Below are 25,017 nucleotides of genomic sequence, written 5' to 3' on the forward strand. Positions count from 1 at the left end.
TTATGGTACATATAAAAAAGTACATATAAGGAGATAGATATTGTTCAAGACTTAGAGATCATTTCAAATAATTTAATCAAATGCATCAAATTTGTAAATTCAACCCCCATACTAAACTCTTAGCCATTTACGAGAGATTTGAGAGTCCTTCTCATCAGGCCTCGCTTCTTTTGTTCAACGTGTGCTTTGTAGCCGCCCTTATCGGCTGTGTATATGGTAATAGTTTCCGTATCAGTTTTCTCATCGTATGTGGAATAGCTGCCCATCACAACCAACTGTTCATCGGGTGTGCCTGGATTCATTATAATTCCGACTTCCTCGCGCGAATTGCCATTTGGCTCCTTCACTCTTTAAGAACAGAAAGTATCAGTTAAGAACCAATTGCCCTGGCATCAAGTAAAGAGACCTACTCGAATCGATAACTCTCCTTGGTCGACATTTTGGAGTAATACTTGGCTGTTATAGTGGAAATATGCTGATTCAATAGGCCAGCTGAGCAGCTGGCTGCCACCACAGCCACCACAGCATAGAAGAGAATCTGTTGAAAGATCATAGACATCAGCTAAAAATACAGTTTTGTTTGCTGGAATATAGTTTACCAATTTAGCCGCTGTCATGTTGATGCACACTTCAGTTCCGAAATTCAACTAAAACTGAATTTTCGCACAAGATAACATCAAAGATTTGCCAAACATGCTAAAGCTGGGCGTCACCAAATATTCATATTCAACTTTTCTAATTTTGTATTTTCGCATATGAATTTTTATTGGTTTGACATCGCTTTTAATGGAAGTAGTCTTAAAAACTGACTAGCTTTGTATAAAAAGAAGCAACAAGACGGAAAATATATGGTATATCATAGGGTACCTGTCTTTTATGGAGGAGTTTATAATACTCATTATAGTCTCAACTCATGAAAAATAGTAATGGCAAAAAGAGGCGTGGCTGAACCGACGGAATATATATATATATATCCATAAAAACTTAAGATTTTTTAAATCTAAAATAAATGTACCTGTATACCCTTCTCACATTTTTCACATTTTGTTATGCCATTTCTTACTATCGATAAATATGTATATTCTAATTTCATTCTCAACTTCCCTCGCAACTTCTTGGATTTTTCGCCAATTTCGCTGAACGAACGCAACGTCATTTGCGAATTGACATCGCTTCGTGTTTGTTGCATGTTTTTGTTGTATTTCTAATCTTTTTTGGAATTTTTTTTACCATTTATATCATTATTGATTTAAAAGCTAAATATATTTATGTATGTATTTATACATATATATATGCACTCTCGATTTTAAGTAAATTAATAGCTAACGAAAATTTATTGAAATAAATAGTCGAATGAAACTGGTTAGTTGTATTATGACAAAAACAAATTGAGTTAATATAGTCTATCTTTTCGGCCAGTTTCTATTTCTATACCAGACTCGTACATGACACGTTCACCTTGGAGTTTTTTCAGCGTAAAAATGTTATTCGTAAAACTGGGATTATACAAAAACATGTGCATCTGTAAAAGAATGGAAAAAGGGAGTTACGCTACAAATAATGACGAATACTACCTGAATGGATGAGTCAGTAAATTGATAGCTGCAGGAATATCATATAAATTATTCATAATTTTTACTGAAAAGTAAAAATAATTAATTTTTACTTTATTTGTGATGTCAGCATAACACGGAAGTGTTTCCATGTAGAATATATTAATTTTGTAATACTTGCTTTGAGTGGTACTGTTAGTAGCAGTGCTTGTTTATTTTGATTTGAGGTTGAGGTAGTCCTGAGTTCAATATGATGCAAAAGTCGACAAAGAATATATATAGTATATATCCGCAAGATATCTTTGATATTTTAGCAATCTTCCAATTCGAATATGCGATACAAACGTCTCTCTCTCTCTCTCTCTCTCTCTCTCTCTCGAACGAAGTAAATAAATCCCAATAAATACTTATCAAAAGTATGCAGTGCAATCATCTTCGGCTGAATAAGAATTACGCGGACCATGGCATACTTTAGTGGTATTCCATAGCACAAGCTAAACTTTTCTCCACTTATTGTTGCCTACCTTTAGGCTTTTCTTAAATTGAAAAAAATCGCTTTATTACCCTTGAACCTGCACGACGACTATGGGAATTAAATGAACCGTTTTATTAATTATATTTAATTACCAAAAACTTAGATTACTTTCAATTAGCTTAAACGCACTAGACTTTCGCATGTACAAAAAGTAAATTCTCGCTCGATATTCGCATCAGTTTAGTGAACCACCGTGGCTGCTTTATCCAGTTTTCGAAATCCAAATTCAAACTAGAGTAATGTTAAATTCAAAGTTCACTCTAGACAGGCTCTGGCCTCTCCTTTGCTTCATGCTGGTCATCTGGCTGAGCCTGAGCAGCTCAGCCTTGGTGCAGGCCGCCGATGGTGACGATCAGGAGCTCATCGCCTTTCCATCGCAATGCGAGTGCTCGCTGACCATGACCTGCAAGTGCTGCGTGGGCGCAGTTTTTAAGGTCATGGATCTAAATAAGACTCGTATGTTGGGGCCAGTAAATTAATTTCCATATTTAATTTTGTAAACTTGTCGTTCGCAGTTTGCATGTCATTCAAAATAAACTTATTCAAAGCCTCTGTTGATGTGACTGTTACGCTGGATAATGAGCAAGTGTCCAAGTTTACGCTGGACTCCAAAACCACGCCCACTTTCTGTCTGCCCATAATATCAGACCTAACGCCGATGGCCATTTGCCTGAAGATGAGCACGAAGCTGTCGGGCCTGTCAAACATCAACATGTGCCCCAGTTTCTACAGCAGCTTCTCAGATAACCAACTGCTGGCCTTTGATTTCCCATGCCTCAAACTGGGCACGGATGGCTTGAGTTTTGCCTAAAGCATTGTGCTGTGTATGGACGTTGAATAAATGCCGAGAGGGTTACAAACTTCGTTTTGATATTCTTTATTTTTGCTTAAAATTGCAGCAGCAGGAGAAAAAGCCAAATATTTGTTTAGCGCAGGATTCGTTTTAGTGAGAGGCTATATACATATACAAGTAGTGCAGTTCCTAACTTACGTCTAAAGCACTTTTCTGCTCATAGTTCTTATGATATATATGAAGTTATATTGCGGTTCTGCATCAAGTTAGTTTCAATCGTAAGATAAAAAATATATATATTTTATTTTTCAAGACAATCAAGTTGCAGGTGTTAAATATGTTTTAGGTGAGCCCCAGTTAAATAAACCCCAAATAAGTAGCCCTAAATTATGTCGCAGAACCTGGGCCAACAAACGAAAATCAAAAGTAAACTCAAATACAAATTAAAACACGCAATGTACAATAAAACTTACAACTGAAGATCACACAAAGGACTGCTAAACTTAAAGGCTATGCGGCTTAGGACTATATAGAGATATATGTATATATATGCATTAATGTTATCCCTATCGATCTATCGATGAACGTTTATCGTTGATCGTATATCGTTTGTCGTTTGTGTAAGCTAAGTAGGGATGGTGCATGTTAACAATATTCGTTAGCCGACTTCCAAATGCCCTTGCCAAGTGCTGCTCCAACTTCGGCTTAACCAGCTCAAGTGCTACCCAATGCAGCGGACGTTGACGTCGACGTCGCCGTCGGCGTTGGTGGGGGCGGCACATCGCTCACAATCGCCTTGCACATGACCATCCTGACTCCGGCTAGGAAGTCGGTTAGGTAACATCATGTGGGCCGTGGCGGTGCCGCCGCCTTGCGCGCGGTGCACATCAGCGCCACGGGCGGTGGTGGCGGCGGTGCGCTGCGCATTCGTGGCAAGGGCTTCAGATCACCCTTCGGCTGGAGCTGCTTTGGCTGCGTCGTTATGACCTTTGGTATGGTGCCCAGACGCTTCGCCTTGACAAGATCCGCATCGGCGCCGCCTTCCGAGCTAACCGAATCGTACGAAGAGGGCGTCGGTGAATGCCTGCGATTGCCCTGTTCATCCAGCTCAACATCATCATCCGCTTCCGCATCCGCATCCTCCTCCTCATCGTCGTCGTCGTCCTCGCCCTCCTGCTCCTCGATCATCGTGCGAAACTCCTGTATGGAATCGTTTAGCGCCCACAATTGTGACAGCAGTGAGAGATCCAGTTGACGCAGTCCGTACTAAATGTGGGGGAGTAGAGAAGCAAACAAACGTAGGAAATTAGTCAAGCGCCTTGCCACAAACAACAATATTAATATGCAACATGTACAAGTTCTTGACGTGGCCACCAACGCGCCACAGCCACAGCTACAGCCACAGCCGCAGCCACAGCTAGAGCTCTGCGCTGCAACTTTCAAAAAGCCAAGGCAAACCAATATATATATAAAACGTAAGCCACGATCTTGGCTGACTGACTGACTGAATGATTGACTGACTGCCAATTGCTGTTGCTGTTGCTATTGCTGCTGCTGCTGTTGCTGTTGTTGTTTTTATAGAATTGACATTGATTGACAGCGCCGCACAGCAACTAAAACTGACGGCGAGTGTCCATACCGGGGCACACCCACAAGCCCATAGAAAGGTTCGCAATTTGCCTGCCATTGACGTAGAATCTTGGAGACTATAGAGTAAATATAGAGGCTACAGAGCGCTACGACTTCCCTGTGAAGTATGGCGTCAAATGCAAACATTAATAAAGTCTGAGACCCATAAACCAATTTGAAAAGCAAATATATGACTAAACTTTGAGACAGTGTCCAAGAGTTATTTGATACGAACGAAATAAGTTACCCAATGCTTCTATAGCTTTTGATATACTGCTGCCATCTTATCAAATGGCCAGGAGATTATAACTCAGAGTAGCTTGAGGCAACTTGAGATAACTTTAGTATATTTAAAATACTATTAATAGAGCGTAAGTTAAACTAGAATTTTATGATTTGAATTTTATGATCTGCTGATCTCATCTGATCCAATAACTGAGAATGTATGTATGTAGTTTAAAGAGACTTTAATATACCTTAAATACATTCAAAATACTATTTATTTATAGATGGTGGCTTTATATACCATTTATATACTAGAACTTTCCACTATATTCAAAGAGTATCTCAATGTAAACATATTGAAAGCCATCCGTCTATCGTCTATCGATATCTTTTGCATTTCACATTCTTCTTTCGCATTTCGCCTATGGCCACATATACATATGTGCCATGACAGCGTTCATCAATCTGCCGGCTGCTATCGCGGCCTGACATTTAACAGTTCAGCGGCCCGTCAAGAAGACTGGGCGACTGACTGTGGTCTGTGGTCGGGTCTGGGCGTAGGGGGTTGGTTGGTTTTCGGTGCAGCAGCAGCAAAAGGCGTATGTTAACCTAGGCAGCAACCGCATTTATGGCATTAAGTAACGTGACAAGAGTTCGCGGCGCGTTTGATAGCGCCAGACAGTTGGCGTCAACCCAAACAGCAGCCATCGGAGACCCGGCTCCAAGCACATTGGCCAGCCACGTATGCATATTGCCTTGGCCTGCATTTGTGGAACTCAGCTGCGGCTTGAGCTTAAGCTGGAGCTGGAGCTAGAGTTGGCGTTTGAGTTTGAGCCGGGCTGACAACGAGACGCTTGTGGTCAAAATGAAAGTTCCCCTGTCGCTGTCGAGTAGGAAGGAAAAATCTCATTTGTCAATTAATATCGCCGCATAATATCTCGCCAGCAAACGCGCGCGCAAAAAAAAAAAAATACATATATATAAATATATAAAAAGAAAAGCAGCACAACTTTCTGCATCGTTGCGGCTTTAAACAAATCCGCTCAAAGCCGGCAATGCAGCGTATCCCCAACCACCCTCTCTCCCACTCTTCGTCCAAACGCCAACTCCCACTCTAAAGTGGGCTGCTAATACGCTAGACGCCAGCCAAGATCTGTCCGAGATGGGGGGAGATCTGCGGCTGCGGCTGCATCTTTAGCCATCTGATAGCTGTGAACTGAGGCTGCTGCCAACTGGCTAACTGGTCAACTGCATCAGCCTGTCATACGGCCCGTAATCCTGACAAGGCAAAGGCAAACTACCCCAAGCAGCAGCTATGAGAAATCCAGAGCACCCATCGAGTGAAAGCTTCGCAAGGCTTCCACAAAATTCAATTTTAAACATATTAAAACTAATTATATTTGAATATTGATAGATAGATATTTTTTGATAAATATGAATATTATTTATATAGAATAATTAAGCCAATATACTACACCAAATAAATTACAGGGTATTTCAGTTGTCAAACTGCAGCTTAAAGTAACTTTTGCTGACTTGACTAGTTTGATTAGCCTCATTTGCGCTCTAACACAGTTCAGCCACATGCATTAGCACAATTACTATTGTTACAAACACCCACGCACACAAACACAGCCAGAGGCACACACATGCATATATGTTAATTGGCAATTAATTAAGTTGAAGCCCTAAGGCGACAAGTGCAGCAGATTTTGCAACTGCCAGTGCTAGAGAACCAGCTGCAATTCCAATCAAGCAGTTGGCACAGTTTACACGCCCCCACAGTATGCAAATATGTATCGAAAGATATAAATATATGCAATGGTTATATATAGCAGCCGATATATGCCCATTTCCGCATTACACGCCTGCCCACAAAGAGCCAAGCAGTCAAGTAAAGCACACAAGTGCTAATAGAATTTCTCGCAGTGCAGTCGAGTTCAAACTCTGTTTGCGGAAGACAAACAGAGGCAGAGTTTCTGTGGCTTCGCAGCGCTCTGCGAGTTATGGCTAAGAACTGAAACTAAAAAAGTGGCACAAAAGCTCTGCCGCAGTGGTCCAATTGCAACTTCGAGCTGAACTTTGCGACCACACGGCGTATGGGTAACATATTGCATATGTGTGTGCAACTGCAGCTGCAGGCGACCAAGCCCACACGCACACACATACACACAGCAGCAGCAGCTACTACTCGTCAGCTACTCATGAGGTCTCAGCAACTACTCATAAAATACTCACTTCAATGTCATTGAGGCATCGCCATGCATCATTTTGTAATTAACAAAACACTGGCAACTGGTTTTGTTTACAATTTTACCTAATTAGCATTAACATTTTGCCTGACCTTGAGCGGCGGATGGCGTCGAGCAAATGTGAATGCAAATGCCCCAGAAGATACAAGATACAAAAAGGTGTTGCTCACTCAACACCGGATTGGAGAATAACTGTTTAACATGACGAACAAAAAAATAGCTAAATATTGTATAATTACAAATAATACTAAATATTCAAGTAGCTTTTTTATGAACAATTATGGCTATTGTCCAAGTTTTCTAATTACTAATCTTTGCTAATCAATTTTTCAAACAAACGATCAATAATAATTATTGCCTAAGCTTAGTTTATATTTTATTTAATAAGCGAAATAATTATAGCTATAAAATGTATATATAATGAAACTATTATACAGGCTATTAGCGCACAACAGTGCATAATACATATAAATAATAAGCTTTCGATCTTGTTTATAGATTAAGTTTTAATCAATTGAAATCAAATGCAAATTACATAATATTATTTTCATTTAAAACAAATTAAAAGTGCAATATTTTTTTGATTCTAACAAAAAGATTTTAAACTTTGACCTTCAAAAGATTTTAACGCAAGTTGGGGATCGTATAACTTTGCAGGAGCTTAGGAAAATGTGGCTCAAAGACTAAATCAATCAATAAAAAAATCGTGAGAGGAATATTAGAAACAGAGCACAGATATAACTCTAGTAAAGATATCTGATAAGATCTCTATGAAACTCAGTGGATATGCAAAAGTTATTGTCGAATGTGTCATGAATGGAATACTTATATATACTTATATGTAAACACAAGAATACACACCAATAAACAAATACATAAAGTCCAGAAACTTGAGGGCTATAAATTTGCAAGTCATATCATTATGACAGTGGCCGGCGAGTGTGCCGCAAATTTAGCATTAATGAGTTTTTAAAGCGTTTGTTCTTAACGTCCTGTTTTTCTCTTTTTATGTTTTCTCATTATGCAATGCGAGGGGCAGATGGCAGGAGGCAGGTGGCAGATAGCAGCTGGCGCACGGCTGCTGCAATCAGCATTTCATAGTGATTAAGCCCAACGCATGACGACATTAGCCAAAGCAAAGAACCAACTTTCGCCGCGACGCACGGCTCGTAAAGAAAAGTGCAATCGATAAGGCAGATTGTGGTTGAAAATTTAATTAGCTTTAAGCGCATTGCGCTTAAAAATAAATAGCTGTTAAAGAAAGCAACAACACTCATAACAACAAAGCCATGGGGGAAGTATTATATTTTGTTATGCACATTAGTTGTAGCGCGCAATAAAAGGCGACGACGCGACAGAAGCCCTCAAAGTACGTGTATCTCATGGATGCAACGGCCATAAACTAGCGACACACAGGGCCCAACATGCGGCAGCAGCAGCAGCAGCAGCACAGTTGTTGCATGCATTATGCATGTGTGTCTGCAGCTTGCGCCTGCATCTATCTTTAGCCGGGGGCCACAGAGGGGGCTGTTGGCCCGGGCAGCGGTAGGTTTCTGCCTTTGGGGCGTTGCGACGGCCACACTTCAAACATTTGTGCGTTGCTCTTGCAGCGTGAACTTTGGTGACCGCTGCTGAGCACGAGTACAAGAATGAGAATGAGAATGAGAATGCGTTGCAAATGCGGAAGCACCTCCCCAGAGATAAGCCTTGGCCAAAAACAAAATTGTTTTTATACCCTGAACCCATTGAAAATGGGAAATCAGGGTATAATGGTTTTGTTGAAATGTATGTAACAGGCAGAAGGAGGCGTGGCAGACCCCACAAAGTATATATATTCTTGATCAGGGCGACGAGCTGAGTCGATTTGGCCCTGTCCGTCTGTCTGTCTGTCCGTCTGTCCGTCTGTCCGTCTGTCCGTCTGTCCGTCTGTCCGTATGTTTGAACGCGTCGATTTCCGAAGATATAAGAGCTAGAGACTTGAATTTTTTTTTAAAATGACCGTTTATACAGCGCGGACGTCGAGTTTGCTTTTAAAATTCGATAAATCATCCCGTTATATTTTTATCGAGTATAAACATTCAAGTTCAAATCAGATGCCACTATAGCTAATTGTGAATGATTTTTCTTTTTTTTAAATTTCTCAAATATTCAATATAATATGTAGATCATATGCTGAAAGTTTCATTAAATTCCGTTCAGTCAAAAATTAATAAAAAATAATCAAATATTTGGCCAATTAACAAACGCACGTGCAGCAGCTACAACAAAAACATTCGTTGAATCACATCAGCTGTTAGTTTCATTTAGTTTTGGTAGATGGCGCAGCAGCAGTGAATCTATTTGAGTTTTGCCAGCATTGCTAGCAGGAGTGGGGTGGCCTAGTGTGTTAGCTGCGTGACGCTCGATCGAGAAGTCTGCGGTTCGAATCCCGGTCGATGCAACTGATGTTAGTTTTTTTTTAATTGTTTCAAAATATTTTTATATTTTCATAAATGAGTTTTCTATTTATTTATATTTTTGAATACACCGAAATTGAAATTTTAACTATACTTCATGTGCGTTTTTAATAGTTTGGTTATTCTAGCAGATTCTTAGAATCACATCAGCAGTTAGTTTCGTTTAGTTTTGGTAGATGGCGCTGCAGCAGTGAATCTATTTGAATTTTGCCAGCACCACTATCAGGAGTGAGGTGGCCTAGTGTGTTAGCTGCATGACGCTCGATCGAGAAGTCGCGGTTCGAATCCCGATCGATGCAACTGATGGTAATTTTTTTTTAATTGTTTCAAAATATTTTTATATTTTATTAAATGAGTTTGGTATTTTATTTATATTTTTAAATACATCGAAATTGAAATTTCAGGCATACTAAATGAGCATTTTTATTTGTTGGGTTCAGGGTAGTATCTAGTCGAGCACTCTCGACTAGAATTTTCTTACTTGTTTAAATTGTTTTTTAGTTGGCATTGTCACTGCTCTAGGCAGCAGCTGTTGGCATACCCTGTAGAGCCTGAAAGTTGTAAACGTGTATGCTCAGCTCTAAGAATAAGAAATATTTATAAATTAAATTATAAAGATAGTAAAAGTTTTAGTTAATATCAATAAAGAAATACAACTTTTCCTAAATAAAATTTTTACTATCTTAATATTTGTTATTTGCTAATTGATATAAGAAATAAGAATTTTGTAGAGTTTAGGCGTTTATCAGACTAAAAGTTGATACAAGTTAAAATATAATTTGTTACACTATTTTGTATATTTTAAACTCCATTTAACATAACCTAAAAGTCTCTCCTCTCATAAACCTTGTTTTATATAAAAATAAAAATAAATTTAAAAAATGTATTAATCTGAAATCGATAAAGCAAGTCTGTTCACAGAGTATCTGCCAGTCGATCATAGTTGATTAGCCATTTGTTATGGTTCGTTATTGTTGGCGTAACTTAATTTAGCCAAGTTTTCTTGTTGCTGTTGTCGAACGACAACAACTTTTTGGCATTTGCATTTGCCAGCCGATGACAATGCAGCAGTCACGCCTTTCAACTTTAGCGCCAACTGCAAACCGATATATATATATATATGTGTATATGTAGTATTACACTTATATACATATATACAATATATGTATATATATAGTTGTGTTGCTGTAGCTGCCAAGTCGTTGGCGACATTTTGACGTGCCCAGAACATTGTCAACACTGGAATTTTTGCACTTGCATTCGGTTCGCTTCAGTTCGCCGCGTGGCGCTCCCCCGCCCTGGGACCTAGTTAGACACGTCGTTTATTTATTGCCCGTTCTGCCCGTATCGTATGTTGACGCCTTCCCAAAATCCAAACCGAAAAGCAATCCACTCCTTTTGGAGTATAACCCAGCACGTACAAGACGATAAAATGTCAACGATATGTGTTTATGTACATCCTATACAGGCAATAGACCGTTCATCTAACGGACTCATAAGCTCATCGCATATATTATATATTTATATAGATATAGGTATACATATAGCCAATATGTTGATTTTACTGTGGGTGCCACGAGCCGACGTGCTGGCATGTTGTCCGAGCCAAACTCAAATCCAATTGGCATCACATCTTTTTGCAATCAGTTTGCTGCTCAATTTATATGCAAAGCGCCAAGCGTGACGAGTTAACAGTTTAACCAGCTGCCATTGCTAGACCTTTGTCGGGCGCCGCTCAGGCGCAATATATGTTAGATCGTAATATATAACCTATGATAGGAGCAGATGTCAAAGCAATGTTGTGAAAGGAGTCAGAGAAAATATGTGAAGCAACACAGAATCAGTGATCGTTAGGAGATGACATTAAGCAATATAATCTTCTATAGTTAGATAGAAAAAGTAAGGCAACTGAACCGAGTTAGGCAATAGTCTTCTGTACATCGATAGAAAAAGTGAGTTAACTCATGATTCTTATATAAAGTGCGACTCTCTCTACAAATATATATGGCTTTATAGATTCAGAGATCCTTTGTTATTTCAATTTGAAGATCATAAACATGTCGCCTTTTGATAGATAGTCTACTATTTCTTAGATCTGCATATGAAACCAACCGGCAACCGTCTCCAGGCGCTAACGGCTTTCAATTGCGTCGCCTAGTGGCACATTAAGAAACACACAAAACTCACACACACACACATGTAACCGTTGCAAGCATCTGCAACTAGTTTCTGTGGCACACACGCAGCTGCCCCAACAGCTAACATAAAAGTTGCCCGGCCAAAACGGTAGCCAAAAACTGCTGCACGGCCATAAATAAAACGGTTTGTACAACTTTTTTTTTCGCTTTTTATTTTTGTTTGTTTTAAATTTGTTTTTTGTTGTTTTTCTTTTTTCTTTTTTTTTTCTGTCTGCAAAATTACGCAACATTTCAGTAGCTGATTCCGCACTGATTGATAAGCCAAACAAACAGAGTCCAGACCCGAAAACGAGCCAAAGCTATTTCTGCTTAGCGACTCCTGCTGCTGTTGCTGCTGCTGTTGCTACTTTTGCTGCTGCTGCTTCTGTTGCAGTTGCAGCAGCCTCTCACCGAGCAGCTCATTAAAATTTCAGTCTGGACCAAAAGGTGTTGATTGTTTTCCAGCAATAAACAGATTTCTTTAAAAGAGTGCGAACATTTCAGAAGCAACAGATCGTAATAAGACGTATTAAAACTGTTGCATGGAAAGGTCATAAAGTACGCAAAACAGTTTCTGTTTTAATTAAGTCACACATGCGACAGAATCTACCAAGAGAAGAGCAAAAGAATAACTTCTTTGAGCTATCATTAAAACAGTTGAGCAAACACATGATCTACCAAATGAGCAATCAAATTGAGAAACAATTCAAATAGCAAAAAACACGCATATAAATATCACAAAAGGTAATAAAATATGAACACATGTTCGTTAGAAACAACAACAAATGATTATTTAATGTTTACACAAGCGAGTTGCATATTTTACAGCAAGAATAAAAACCTTATTTTTTATATACAGAAATATGTGAAATGCAAAATTAAAACGTTGAATTATACAGTTGCTTGTGAACAAAAAATGCCCACCAGAGTTAGTTCATTATATACAGGTTTTTGGGAAGAAGAAGCTTGATGATGTTTAACTAAACAGATAAAGCGAAGATATAGATATATTGATAGGGTACATAGAAGATAGATAAATAACAAACAGATATTGATGTATAGAAGACAGATAGATAACAAATAGATAAGCATTGATATAAAAAAAATAAAAATATGTTATATAGATATACATGTTAGACACATGTATATATAGATTTACAGAAATATAAAAAAATAAATAAATATATGGAAGATAGTAGAGATGATACTAGATTTTAGATCGATAGATCGCATAGATAGATAGAGATATATCTGTATATACATAGATATATGACTTATATGATATGAAAATATGGTCAGTTATTGGGATGCTTTTGTCTTCAGCCTTATAAATATTATGATTGACATATATTGATATTAATTCACCAGTTTCCATTAACAAGATATGATATAGAAGTATTTTACATTATTTAGCATATTTTCAATATTTATAAACTACCCAAGTTCCTTACAACTTCTGTCAATCCAAGATTGAGCAACTAAAGGAAGCTGTTATAAACGGTAAATAAGTTTGGGATAAAATAGCATTTAACATTCACAATTGAATGCTCTGCTTAGAAAGTGAAAGAGCAATGCGAGTGCTTGGCTCTAACCATAATAAATATCTAATATGTGAACATATTTGTCACTTGGTGATTTATCTAATGCTGTGTCGTATAGCAGCAGCAGCAGCAGCCTTTGGGGCAACAGTAAATTGTTGCAGTGGTGCAACAGATTTTGAGTGCCCCCGCACTCCGCACAGACGCTCCCAGCCCTGGGCAAATTAAGTGTGGTGCTGTGGGTATGTTAATCCATAGAGGCGACTTGTCGCTATGTTTGGGGCATGTAAGCCCCCATCGTGTAAGTTGTTGTTGATTTTGTTATTGTGGCGGCTGTTGCATGCCCCCATTTGGCATTTGCCATTTTCTAATTGCACGTATGCGGCCCAGAAGCGCAAATGCGACCCAAACGAACAATCGCCAAACATGAGCCAAGCGGGAGCGGAGCTCAGCCGTTTGGCTATGCAGCTGAGGAGCTGAAGAGCTGTGGAGGATTGCAAAGATTAAGGAGGCATCGCTGCCATCGACTACATTGCATGTGAGCGCTAATTTTTGTAATTTGTGTGCAACTGTCAACGCAAGCCAAAAAGCCACGGGCAGCAGAGCTGCGACCAAAGCTGGAGCTCAAGCTGGATCAGGCGCAATTGGCCTAAAGGCGAACGAGGAGGCTGGAGCGGTGGCGGGGGCGGGGGCGTATTGGTCGATTCGAACTTTCACTTGGAAGTTTAATGACAACCACTGTGGATGCACACGGCGCATGTGCAGCAGCTCCTGATCGAATGCAGTTTGACTTTATTTTGATTGCAAGCGCAGCGAATGTTTATTTGTTTGTTTGCTGAACTGAGCCTCGGATTTGCCGCCTTTCCACTCGCTCACCAACACCACCACACCCCCGCACCCGCCACGCCCAATAATACGAATTTGTTGCATTGTGTCCCCACTTTGCATGTCATGCGGCTGTATTGGCGCTTGGCGCATTTGTCAGCCGCCCCAATGCACAATTGCCATCAATTTTTATTAAATTTTTATGTGAGTTTTACGTGCTGCGACGCTTTCATCTCGCAGCGCTATCTCGCATCGTTTAATATAAATATAAACTGATAACTATAGATATGTATGTATGCCTATTTAATTTTATGATTTTAAAATGAGAGTCGTTTTTATGATTGTTATTGGCATAAAATATAGATATCCATTAGAGTATGAATATAGATAAATATGTAAATTATTCTTTTAATATATATAATATATGTTTTAGAAGTCTTATTATCCATTTGTAAAATAAACAGCTTATCGATAAACTTATATGGTTTCTGTTTACTTTAGGCATATGTAGAAATCGGTAATTTATTTCTGTATTTCATAGTTTTACGAGGTATCCTTTAGTCAAACAGTCTCGCACAGAACACTTGTTCATTTCACTTTAGTATGTGTTTGTGTTTATAGCTTGTGACAGTGACACACCTCGTTGCAGCAATTGACCAAAATATTATAAAAAATAAATAAAAAAGCCCCAGCCCAACAATTTGCATATTATAAATGTTTATTATAAGCTCATTGCGCCATGAAGCTTATATTGCGATATATATATACTTTATATATACAATGCACAACATATATATTCATATGGCAGCTCCCCCAACGGAACTTGGCTTCAGTGACTCGCACATAATTAGCCACGCAGCCGTGTCCGCATCCATTTGAGCCGTTAACTAAGAGGAGGGCAAACGTTTGGTCTGTTAGCTTGGCTATTGTCTACTTAGGTTTCAATTAGCCAACCTCAGCCTTCGGGCCGCGCCATTCTTTTGGCCAACTCTATGTGTGTACTTACGCTAAACTTTAAATACAAAATACAAATTGAACAGAAATAAATACCCAAAGGCCAAAAAGAATCGACGGCATTGCTGACATTTAGACAGAAATACAAATAATTCGAAAATGGCAACAACGAAACAAAACAAAACAAAATAAAAGTTAAACATTGATAGCGAATCGGGGCAATACAATAAATAACATTTAAAGAAATAAATGTACGAAATAACCATTGCAAATCGCAGCAGGTTGCCGATTTATTGTTTACACTGTGCAGCACTTAACACTAAAATATATATCATGTATAAATATTGAGCATAAGCCAGAGGCGCGCAGAGCCACTAAAAGGGGGCGAGTAACAAGCCTAAGAGCTGAGCGTGGAGTGTATGGAATGCAGAATATGTTGTAAATACATAGAGATACAGTATATCGCTTCATAAAACAGAACTGATTAATTCTGATAAGAGCAGCTGGAGTATGGGCAGATATATAGAGTAAATATTAATATTGATATTTATCAATAAATATACATGGCGTCGGGTTGAAGACACTTCCGCTCTTAAAAACAATTAAAGAGAGTAGAAGGAGAGAGATATGTGGACATTATTTTTGAAGTGAAATATATGATAATAATAAAGAATTTCATATTTAGGTATTGAACATTCAACAGATTTGATCTGAGTTTACGATATGAATTCCAAAAACGAAAATATAATATTGTATTTTATATTTATATAATAATGTATTAAAAAAAAAAAGTATTACAACTACCTGAATTACCTCATAGATACTTCTTATTTCTTTTAGTGTTAAATACACACATATACGACCATTTGCTAGGGTCGGCACCCCGTAGATAACTGTATTTTTTAATTTAATATTCTTTTCTCTTGTCCCATCAATAGGTATTAACAATTGTTAACGCTTTACAAGCTCTCGCGACTGTAAACAAATCCCATAGAACAACAAGCTGTCGGCGCCATTGTTGAGAAATTATTGTAGCGTTTCGAATGGCGTTCAAATAAAATGAAAATCATGTTCAAATTGTTTGCTTGTTTGTTTGTATATATATTTTATACGCTCGTCTTGAGCTAAAAAGAAAAACAGCAAATTTAAAAGTGAATTTCACAGTTAGCTGCGCACGCCAAGAAGTTGGCTAAGTTGCGAGGCATTAGCCAGAAATGACGAGTGTAGACAAAAGCAACAGCAACAACAACAACAACACTGATAATCATGATGATGATAATGATCGTCATAATGATGTTGATGTTGATGACGACAATGTTGGTATGTAAGCCAAGAGATATCAGCGTTGTCTTGTAACCTGTTTCCTGGCCAACATCTTTTTGGCTGTTGCCACAATTAGCGTCGCCTCCAACGCGTCGCAACAATTATGAGCAGACTTATTGAGCGTAAACACAGCAACAGAGAGCAACAAAAATGATATAATAACAATTCAGTGACAATTTTCTTATAGCATAACTCGCCCCATCTCCCTCGCTCCCACTCTTTCGCTTAATTTATAGCAGACTTTCGCTTTCAGCCACGTCAAGTGGACTTCCTGTGTGAAAGGGCAAGGAATGCACGCATGCAGATTCTACAGCAACTATGTGTGTGTGTGTGTGTGAGTATGCGTGTTTCTTTGAATGTCTGGCTAATTTTGTGCTGCATTGCACAGAACTTTCCCCATTTGGCTAGGCAATTCCTCATTCCCTGCAGGGCATTTACATTAATCCGGATTATTTATAGATGCGAAAACTTCTAGAGTTTCTTTTTGCAGGTGCCCGACTGCACGGCTGCACGGCTGCCAACTGGGCGCCCGCATAGATCATTAGTGGATGCCATGACAGCCGCCACAACACCAACAACAAAGGCGGTTGGGTAAAAGCTGAGTCAATCTCTTCCACTTCTTCTTCTTGTTATCTGCAACCTCCTGGAACAGCTGGCCACCCGCTGCGGCAAGCGGCAGCCACTGTCCAATGTCAGAGCGCCAAATCATTTCGTTATTAATTATGTATGCCGCCAGCCCCAGCAATAAGTGGAAGAGTAGCGGCAGGGAGGGGACTCTGCTCACATACTAGCCTCTGTGATATAATCGCTGCCGGACTTGAACCGCGACTGACATTGGTTCCATTCGCTGATTTCTGCATGATGCATGCAAAGCTAGCACAACGGAGTACAGCAGAGGGACGGGCCGCCCGCTTATGGATAACGTTGACCCCAGTGCCGAAGAATCGCATCGAGTGTGAGTAACTGCCACCGGAAGGTGAGTTTTTCGAAAGAAAGGTGTACAGCAAGTACTCGAATGACGGCATCGTTAAATAAAGACCCGAACCGTAGACGCAGAACTTAAAGAACCCGAACAAGAAGAAGCAGTGGCAGGGGCGGTGCCAGCGGGGGCACAGCATAAACGGAAGGCAGCAAAATAAACAACGGAAGCGACAACATAATAAAATAATAAAAATAATAAAAAATTACATTCTCCTTTCCATAAATAAACGAGAAATGTGTATTCTTATCAGTAAGAAAAAAAAAACACTTAATATTACTCTCGACTTTAGAAATAATTTAATACGGTTGAAATTTATTTTCTATTTTAAAATATTAACAGGAAAAACTATTCATTATAGTTGTAGTAATAAATGTGTAAAAATATACTCATAATAAATTAAAAAAAAAATAAATAAAAATAAAATAAAAATTTTAAATAAATAACAAAAATATAAAAATTAAGTAAAATAAATGAAATAATAAATTCAGTTTTAAGTAAGGATTTTAACAAATTATTTCGTGCTAAACCATTTTTATTACTTCCACAAATATGATGGATTAAAGTACAAATAAAGACTTTAAAGATGAATCGAGAAAATCTCGTCTGCTGGACTAATTATGATCAAAATCTCATAAAATAGCTAAATAGAAATTCTTCTTAAATGTATAAGAAAAGCACTTAGGATACTCGATTTGTCCTAAACTTTAATTTTCAGAGAAGCTTCTCATGAAAACACAAAGAAAGAAGAGCTAACATTTCGATCAGTTCATTAGCACGTGTTTTCGCTTATCAATTTCTATCAAGATCATCTTGGCAGAATAAAAAAAAAAAAGTTCATTAAACTTCAATACAAAATGGCGACTGGCATGCTTAGAGTGTGACCTGCGCTAAACAAATTTGCGACGCATTCAAATGAATCTTTTACGCTGAATATTTTGTGGGATTTCTTGTAGCTTGCTTTGTTTGTGGCTTGTGCCACATTAAGCGAAACCAAAACACTTGGCTAACAGAGAAAGAAGACCAAGTGCAGCAAAACAAAAAATTACAAAATAGAAAAAAAAGAAAGACAAACAAACACCCTAGGCCAAAAATTTTAGCAGAGAAATCAGCATATAAAATATATTTATCAATGGAAGAGAATTGATATCTAAAATGGAAAATACTCTGCGTATAACTTCATAGCAAGACTTAAGCCTAAAGCTTTTATAGTTTTGCGCCTACAATCAATGTCAATATACCCATTTTCTCTACTTTCAATGGGTAGACGGTGTACAAAGAGAGAATAGAAAGAACCGCCAGCGGGCAATGCGTTCAAGGCCGTTTTATGGAAAGCCATAAAAAGTCATTTCATGCCTTGATGCATTTCTTCTCACCAACTTGGCCCTGATGCTGCCTCTATGGCTGCTGCAATGTCTTGGTGGTTAGCTTGCGGCTAATGTGGCAGCTGGCAGCTGCTTTTTATGATTATAAATTTAATTTGCCAACCATAAACCAAGGCAAGAGAATTAGTCGGCTCAAGACGCTGACTCTGGCTATGGGTCTAGCCGTAATGGCTGCGCATGCGCTGATTAGTTCAACTCCTCAACTCCTAGGTTTTCTCCTATTGTTACCCGTTTGCTGCTGCTGCTGCCTGGTTTATTTTTTATGCGTTTTCTGGCTTTATAAAAAACATTTTTATTACTTAATTTACATTGGCGCACACTCACACACATTAAGAGGACAAAAAAGCCGAACAATTGAGCGTAATTTGGCTTGGATAATTGTAATTGACGAGACTCCAGATGTGCTGCTCATTAATATGGAATGCATGTGGTTTTCTATAGGTGCAGCACTCCCATATCTCAGTTGCCCAGAAATATACGAAGGCCAACGGGGAAAGCTGTCCATAAAATCTATCACACCAGAGCAGCTTAGCAGCTCAACCGAGATGAGATATTCCTACAAGTAGCTTAGGCCTAGAAACCAATCGGAGCTCGAACGAAATAAAATGAAAATTGAGCAGAGATGCAGAAAATCAGCCTCAACACAATAATTACATCTAGTTTAGCAGACCAATCAATTTGCATGCAACGTTCTCAACATGTAAATAATCTCATTCACATGTTCAGTCTCTCCATTTTAGTACTCCTAAGTGATTCTCTTACTTCCTTTGCATACAATTCTTTTTATATTTACTACTTTTGAGCGTTGAATTCTCAATTGGTTGAGCTACTTAAATAGTAAACAATCTCTTATTGAGTTCCACGGCGAATTGTAGCTTATCAGCTTCAAGCCCACATATCCTCAGACTTATCTAAATTGTAAGCGTAGACACTTCCGTCTCGGCAATAGCTCATAATCAAAATGTTTTTATTATCGAAAGCATATGGCAATTTATCATTTGTTGCCAATTGACATAAATTGAAGTTTGCATAATATAATTGCGTTTATGGCATATTTGAAAGCTGATCTAATAATATTAACGGTCTCGCTGACCTTCAGCCAACTATTTACTTTCAGTTTTCATAATTGAACCGAGCGAATATAAACGGCAAGATTGTAAGAAAAAAAATAAAATCATAGTAAGAAATAACCTATAAATAAATACGCATTCATACGTCAGTGTGAATGTATGTCGATGCGAAAGAGTATCAATTTCTTTGGTTTTTATCGCAGTTGAACAATTGAAAGCAAAAGCGGCCAACTAACATAATTGCAGCGCACACACACACAATGCATTGTTTTTATGTGTGCCCATGTGAGTGAGTGTATGTGTGTGTGTGTGTGTACTACACACCCACCAACAGTTCACAGCTTGAATCGTTAATCATTCAACCGCAACATTTGCAAAAAAACAAAGGAAAACTAACCCAGGCCCAAAGCCCGCATACCCCAGCCCGCACTTGGCTCTCCCACAAGCTCGAGGCCCGGCGACAGGCCGCGCTCAATTGTAAACGAGTAAATTTAAATGTTTATCCAATGCAGCTAGCTAGCGCTCAAAAGGTAGCTGACCTATTCTATACTCTATAAACATTGTTAAAATATTTATAGAGTAGTACATATAATTTATTACTTAATAACTTCATTACATAATAAACCATTTTATGTAATAGCTAGTGAATTTTTTTACTAGACAATATTTTTATTTTATAAATACAAATATTTACATATATATTATTAAATTTATTTAATAGCAAAAATTACTTTAAAATATAAACATTTTTAAAAGAATTCCTAAATGAATTACATCAAATATTTGCTGTATATTATATATATATATATATATATATATATATATATATATATATATATATATATATATTCGTACATAATATATACAGCAACTTATAGACCAATTTGTTATCTATTTTGTTGCACTACTAATATAACGTGTTGGCCATGTTACCTAACACTCAGCTGTGCATTTACTACCTAATTTTTTGCAGTGTATTAATAATGGTTGGGCAAAAACAATGACCAATTACTGTGTCATTGGGCGCGCGTTGGCGTTGTCCGGCATTTTGGCTTTAACTTCGAGCCGACTTTGAGCGCGTGAAATTAGTCGAGACAACAACAACAACAACAACAGCAGCAGCAACAACATCGACAATAATAACAATAATAATAGCAAGTGGAGCGTAATTGGTAACAAGACACATAGCAACATTTGTAATTTAATCGTAACAGGTAACAGATACCAACGGGCAGGGGCAGAGGGCGGGGCCTGTGCACAGCCCAGCCCACAGATGACGCCTGACCCAGTAAAAAGCAAAAGAGTCGCAGAATTATTGCACAATTGGCATGTAAATTGGTAAATGGCCTAAACTCGCTCAAATTGGCGCCCAAAACAGAGCACACAATAGGCCAAAAGAAACAACAAATAAAGGGGGCCAAAATCTGTGGCAGCCGCAGTTAGACCCGAACTGCGGCCGCTCCTAGTCAGCCGACAATTGTAATTTGTGTTTTAGTTTTACACCTACGCCTGGGTGTACATTAAACAGGTTCTTTGTAAAAGGTCGCCCAGGCACTGGCACATAAAATGTGAAAGGTTTTGGCCACAGACGTTAGACGTTAGACTTTAGACCCGGCCAAAAGCCACTAGCAGGCGGCAATGCGCACTCGGCATTCGGCATTCGGCATTCGGCAATTGGCAATTGGCAAGCCTCAAGCTCAGGCTGGCCCACAAAGCCCAATCCGATTGCAATTAAAAACAAGTCGCAATTGCGTTACAAATTGTTAAATTATTACGCAAGTGCAGACAAAATTTTAATTTATTTAATTGCAGCATAAAAATGAAAAGAAAAAAAAATAATGAAATAAATACAAACAGACTAAATTACAAATCAACTGTCAACTGTCGGCGACACAGGCAGAGATGACGTTGTTGCTGAGGCTTGGTCAAGAGCACCACATCAGCGAAGTCACTTGGCTCAGTGCTCGTGGGCCTGGCCACGACGCCAATAGACCAATCGACCAATAGACAGTCAGGTGGCTGCCTCAAAAAACGTGTCACAATTCACATGCGAATGCCATGTGCAGATCGTGATCAGCTCAAAAACAAACTGGATAAATACCTTAAGTCGCTCGGCATGTGAGAAACTTCGAATCATTCGGATCCGCATCGCAAGCGGATGCGAGTTGAATTTCAGGCAAAGCCACAAATTGCCTTGAGCTAATTTACACATATATTCTAAACAATCTATATCTGGCATTGAATATGAATATATATAAGGAAAATTCAGCTTTTTATCTATAAATTCTTTACTAATTACAGATTTCATAATATATGCCATATTTGTAACCAACATAATTAACACTTCTTCGAAATACCAAAGTTTTTCTTCAAGTTTAAATGCTCCTTCCTAAATTGCCTATAGAGTATTTGCGAATCTATCATGGCTTCGCTTGCTGCTCGCTCAAACTCCCATTTGCTTGTTGATGCATCGCAATTATAAAGCTGACTTAAAGCGACATTCGCTCATCAAAGCCCCCTCTTCGCCACCGGCTGATGATGCCCCAAGACATGATGTCAAATGAATACATTATTTGAAGAGCCTAACGCCAAGCGTTAGCGTTGCGTCTGCGCTTTCAACTTTGACAAAGTGTTTGGGTAAATGCCAGCTGCCCCCACACCACATATACCCGGCCCGTACCCAAAACAAAAGCTAGTCAACTTTAAAGCCAAAAGCCGCCCCATGATGGCTAGCTCTGTCTCTCTCTCTCTCTCTCTCTCTGTACCTCGCCCTCTCTCTTCTTTCACCGTCCAAATGAATCTCTTTCTATGGGTAAGTTAATTGCTTTGCCAATTTGACTTAATGAATAAAAGCTGCATTTGCATTTCGCTTTGTTGACCCAACTCGTTGACCATTTCGATGCTTTATGGCCATCTATATCAGTTTAGGCCCAAGCGCGACAATGTCAAAGTTTAGAGTTGAGCTTATTTAATGCTCTGAAATATTCATGAACTCTGCCAGCAAGCAAAACCGAAAGTTTTCGGCACTTTCTTTTCGCTGTTATATAGAAGTGATCGCAGCTGCAGCAAAGCACAGCACAGCAAAGCAAAGCTGATCTCACGTGCAAAAAGAATCGTAATAAGTATATATATTCCATATACATATATATGAGTATATATATAAATATATACGTGCATAAGATCATTTGTCAAAGTCGTAGAAAGCTGCGCCCAAAAATGCAATTGTTTTTGTTGTTCAAAAAATATGACAAATGAACTAACTTTAAGATACGGAGTACTCAAACTCACGCACACACACACACACGCGTACATACACACACACTGCTGCATTTGAAAAATGTGCAACCAAAATCTGAAGAATTTTCAAACAGTGAAATCTGAAATTGCTTTTATGGCATTCAAGTGCTGAAAGGCCAGCACACACACGTATGCACACACATATACACACACACACACTCGCACACTTAACATGCATTTACAAATTAATCAAATCGAAAACATTTCCGTTCCATTGTTGCATTTTCACTTTGGCTATAACAGAATTTAGCTTAGCTTCGTCGTTTCATATGTAAATGATGTGCACCCCGCCCCCTCCAAAATGTGATCAAAAGAAGAAATGCAATAAATCACTTTCAATTGGTCGAAGTACAAATACCCTACCCATATAGACCATAAGCAACATGAATAATTACTTGAACAAATTCTTAGAATTTGAATGCAACGTACAAATGTGAGCAAGTCAAGGACTGATTGTATACCCTATATTATTGTAAAAGAAACTTTCCATAAAAGCTGAGCCCATATTTCTTTATAATTGCCTTAATTAGTTTTACTTAAGAAATGTGTATTTTAGTTAGGTATATACGAAAATTAATCGGAATCATATATAAAATGTGAGTACCTACAAAATCTAAGATCGGTTTTACTATTGGGTATTGTTGTTACTTTGCCCCTTTAACACGTTTGCCTTAAGCTCTCCGACTAAATGAAACTCCCTTAACATATAGGGTATATTATGAGGTGATGGCTAATCGACTTACCATTTCCTTGCGCAGCGTCGCTATCTGCGCGTCCAAAGTGCTGCCCGTTACATTGATTTTTGCAGGTGAGCTTGGCGTTGATGTCGTTATTGTTGTTGTTTTGTTTTCATTTTCATTTGCATTGGGAGTTGCTGATGTTGCTGTAGCCATAGCCGCGGCTGTTGCTGTTGGTGTTGATGTTGCTGTAGCAGAGTCTGCTGTAGCTGTTGCTGATTTATCGTCTGCATTATCTTGGCTGCTGCTGTCTTTAGATGCTTGCTTATCGCCGCTCAAATTGTTGTTGTTGTTGTTGGTGCTGCTGCTGTTGCTTTTGTTGTTGTTATCACTAACTATTTGGCTTGCTAATTTGTTGCCGCTGTCGTTCTCCTTCTTCACGTTGCTATTACTGTTGATGTTGCTGCTGTTGCTGTTGTTGTTGTTATTGTTAAGCTCTTGCTGTGCCACGTCCACATCGCTCAAGAGACCCGAGTCGGAGCCGAGCAGCTTGTTGAAACCACTCAGAGATTTTGGCAATGGCGGCAAGCCGCTTATAGACATTCCGCTGTGAATGGAAAAAGAATTTTAATTTAAGATACTTTCCATTAATGATGCAGAGCTGGGAGTACTTAGGTCTAGTGCAGGTCGTGGCATACCTTCGCTTGCCACCCAAATAGCCATAGCCGTGCCAATAACTAATTACGTTCCCATCATCAACCAGTTCATCATCAGCATTGTCATTATAATAATCATCGGGATCGTTATAACTATCCTTATCGCTATGCCCATGCCCCATTAGATCATGCAAGACCAGCGGCAATTGACTCTGATCATTGTCATTGTCATTGCCATTGGCATTATCAGCATCTTCATCTTCATCATCATCATCGTTGAAGTCACTGCATGTGGTGGGCGTTTGGCCACGCCCCACACCGCAGTCCTCCTCCACGCTGTCGTCAATGGTAAAGAGTCCATCTTGAAATCTCTGATACCATCTGGCCACATACTGCGCAGTCGGCGCAAACGGCCCAAAGGCGCTGCGGCACTCGTCGAGTATCTGGGCGGGATTGAGGCGGCGGCGGAAGCCAAACAAGATGCACTGCTGCAGCTCGACGGGCGTTGGAGCCGGTATCGGCGTCAGAAACAGCTCGTCCAGATCTTCGGACATACGTGCAGCAGTTGTTAGCTTGCGTTTGAATCGACTTAAGACATTAGCTGTGAATGGGCAGGGTACGATATAATAGATAACGATAAACATTTTTTTCTTTCCAAATAAAGAGAGAGAGAGAGGGAGAGTGAGAGCGTTA

At 38.9% G+C, this 25,017-nt stretch overlaps 3 protein-coding genes across 3 annotated transcripts in view; 1 reads left to right on the forward strand and 2 right to left on the reverse strand.

Moving 5' to 3' along the window:
* Positions 1 to 51: 51 nt before the first annotated feature.
* Positions 52 to 706, reverse strand: LOC108621288 (uncharacterized). Its single transcript, XM_018018507.2, has 3 exons — positions 600 to 706; positions 411 to 538; positions 52 to 348 (listed from the first exon to the last, which is right to left on the reverse strand). The coding sequence occupies exons 1-3, from the start codon at positions 615 to 617 to the stop codon at positions 120 to 122; spliced, it is 375 nt and encodes a 124-aa protein (XP_017873996.1). The 5' UTR covers positions 618 to 706; the 3' UTR covers positions 52 to 119.
* Positions 707 to 2,267: 1,561 nt separating this feature from the next.
* LOC108620816 (uncharacterized) lies at positions 2,268 to 2,951 on the forward strand. The gene is made up of 2 exons (XM_018017787.2): positions 2,268 to 2,544; positions 2,604 to 2,951. Exons 1-2 carry the CDS (start codon positions 2,328 to 2,330, stop codon positions 2,897 to 2,899), a joined length of 513 nt encoding a protein of 170 aa, XP_017873276.1. The 5' UTR covers positions 2,268 to 2,327; the 3' UTR covers positions 2,900 to 2,951.
* Positions 2,950 to 25,017, reverse strand: part of LOC108621295 (uncharacterized) — a 49,427-nt gene continuing 27,359 nt past the window's right edge. Inside the window, exons 3-4 of the mRNA XM_089461687.1 lie at positions 23,735 to 24,275; positions 2,950 to 4,147 (exon numbers count right to left, since the gene is read on the reverse strand). Coding sequence (XP_089317813.1) covers positions 3,725 to 4,147; positions 23,735 to 24,275 — 964 coding nt within the window. The 3' untranslated portion in view covers positions 2,950 to 3,724. The remainder of the gene's footprint in view (positions 4,148 to 23,734; positions 24,276 to 25,017) is intronic.

The sequence above is a fragment of the Drosophila arizonae genome, chromosome 2, assembly GCF_054131065.1.
Source record: "Drosophila arizonae isolate 15081-1271.41 chromosome 2, UAZ_ARI_1.0, whole genome shotgun sequence".
NCBI lineage: Eukaryota > Metazoa > Arthropoda > Insecta > Diptera > Drosophilidae > Drosophila > Drosophila arizonae.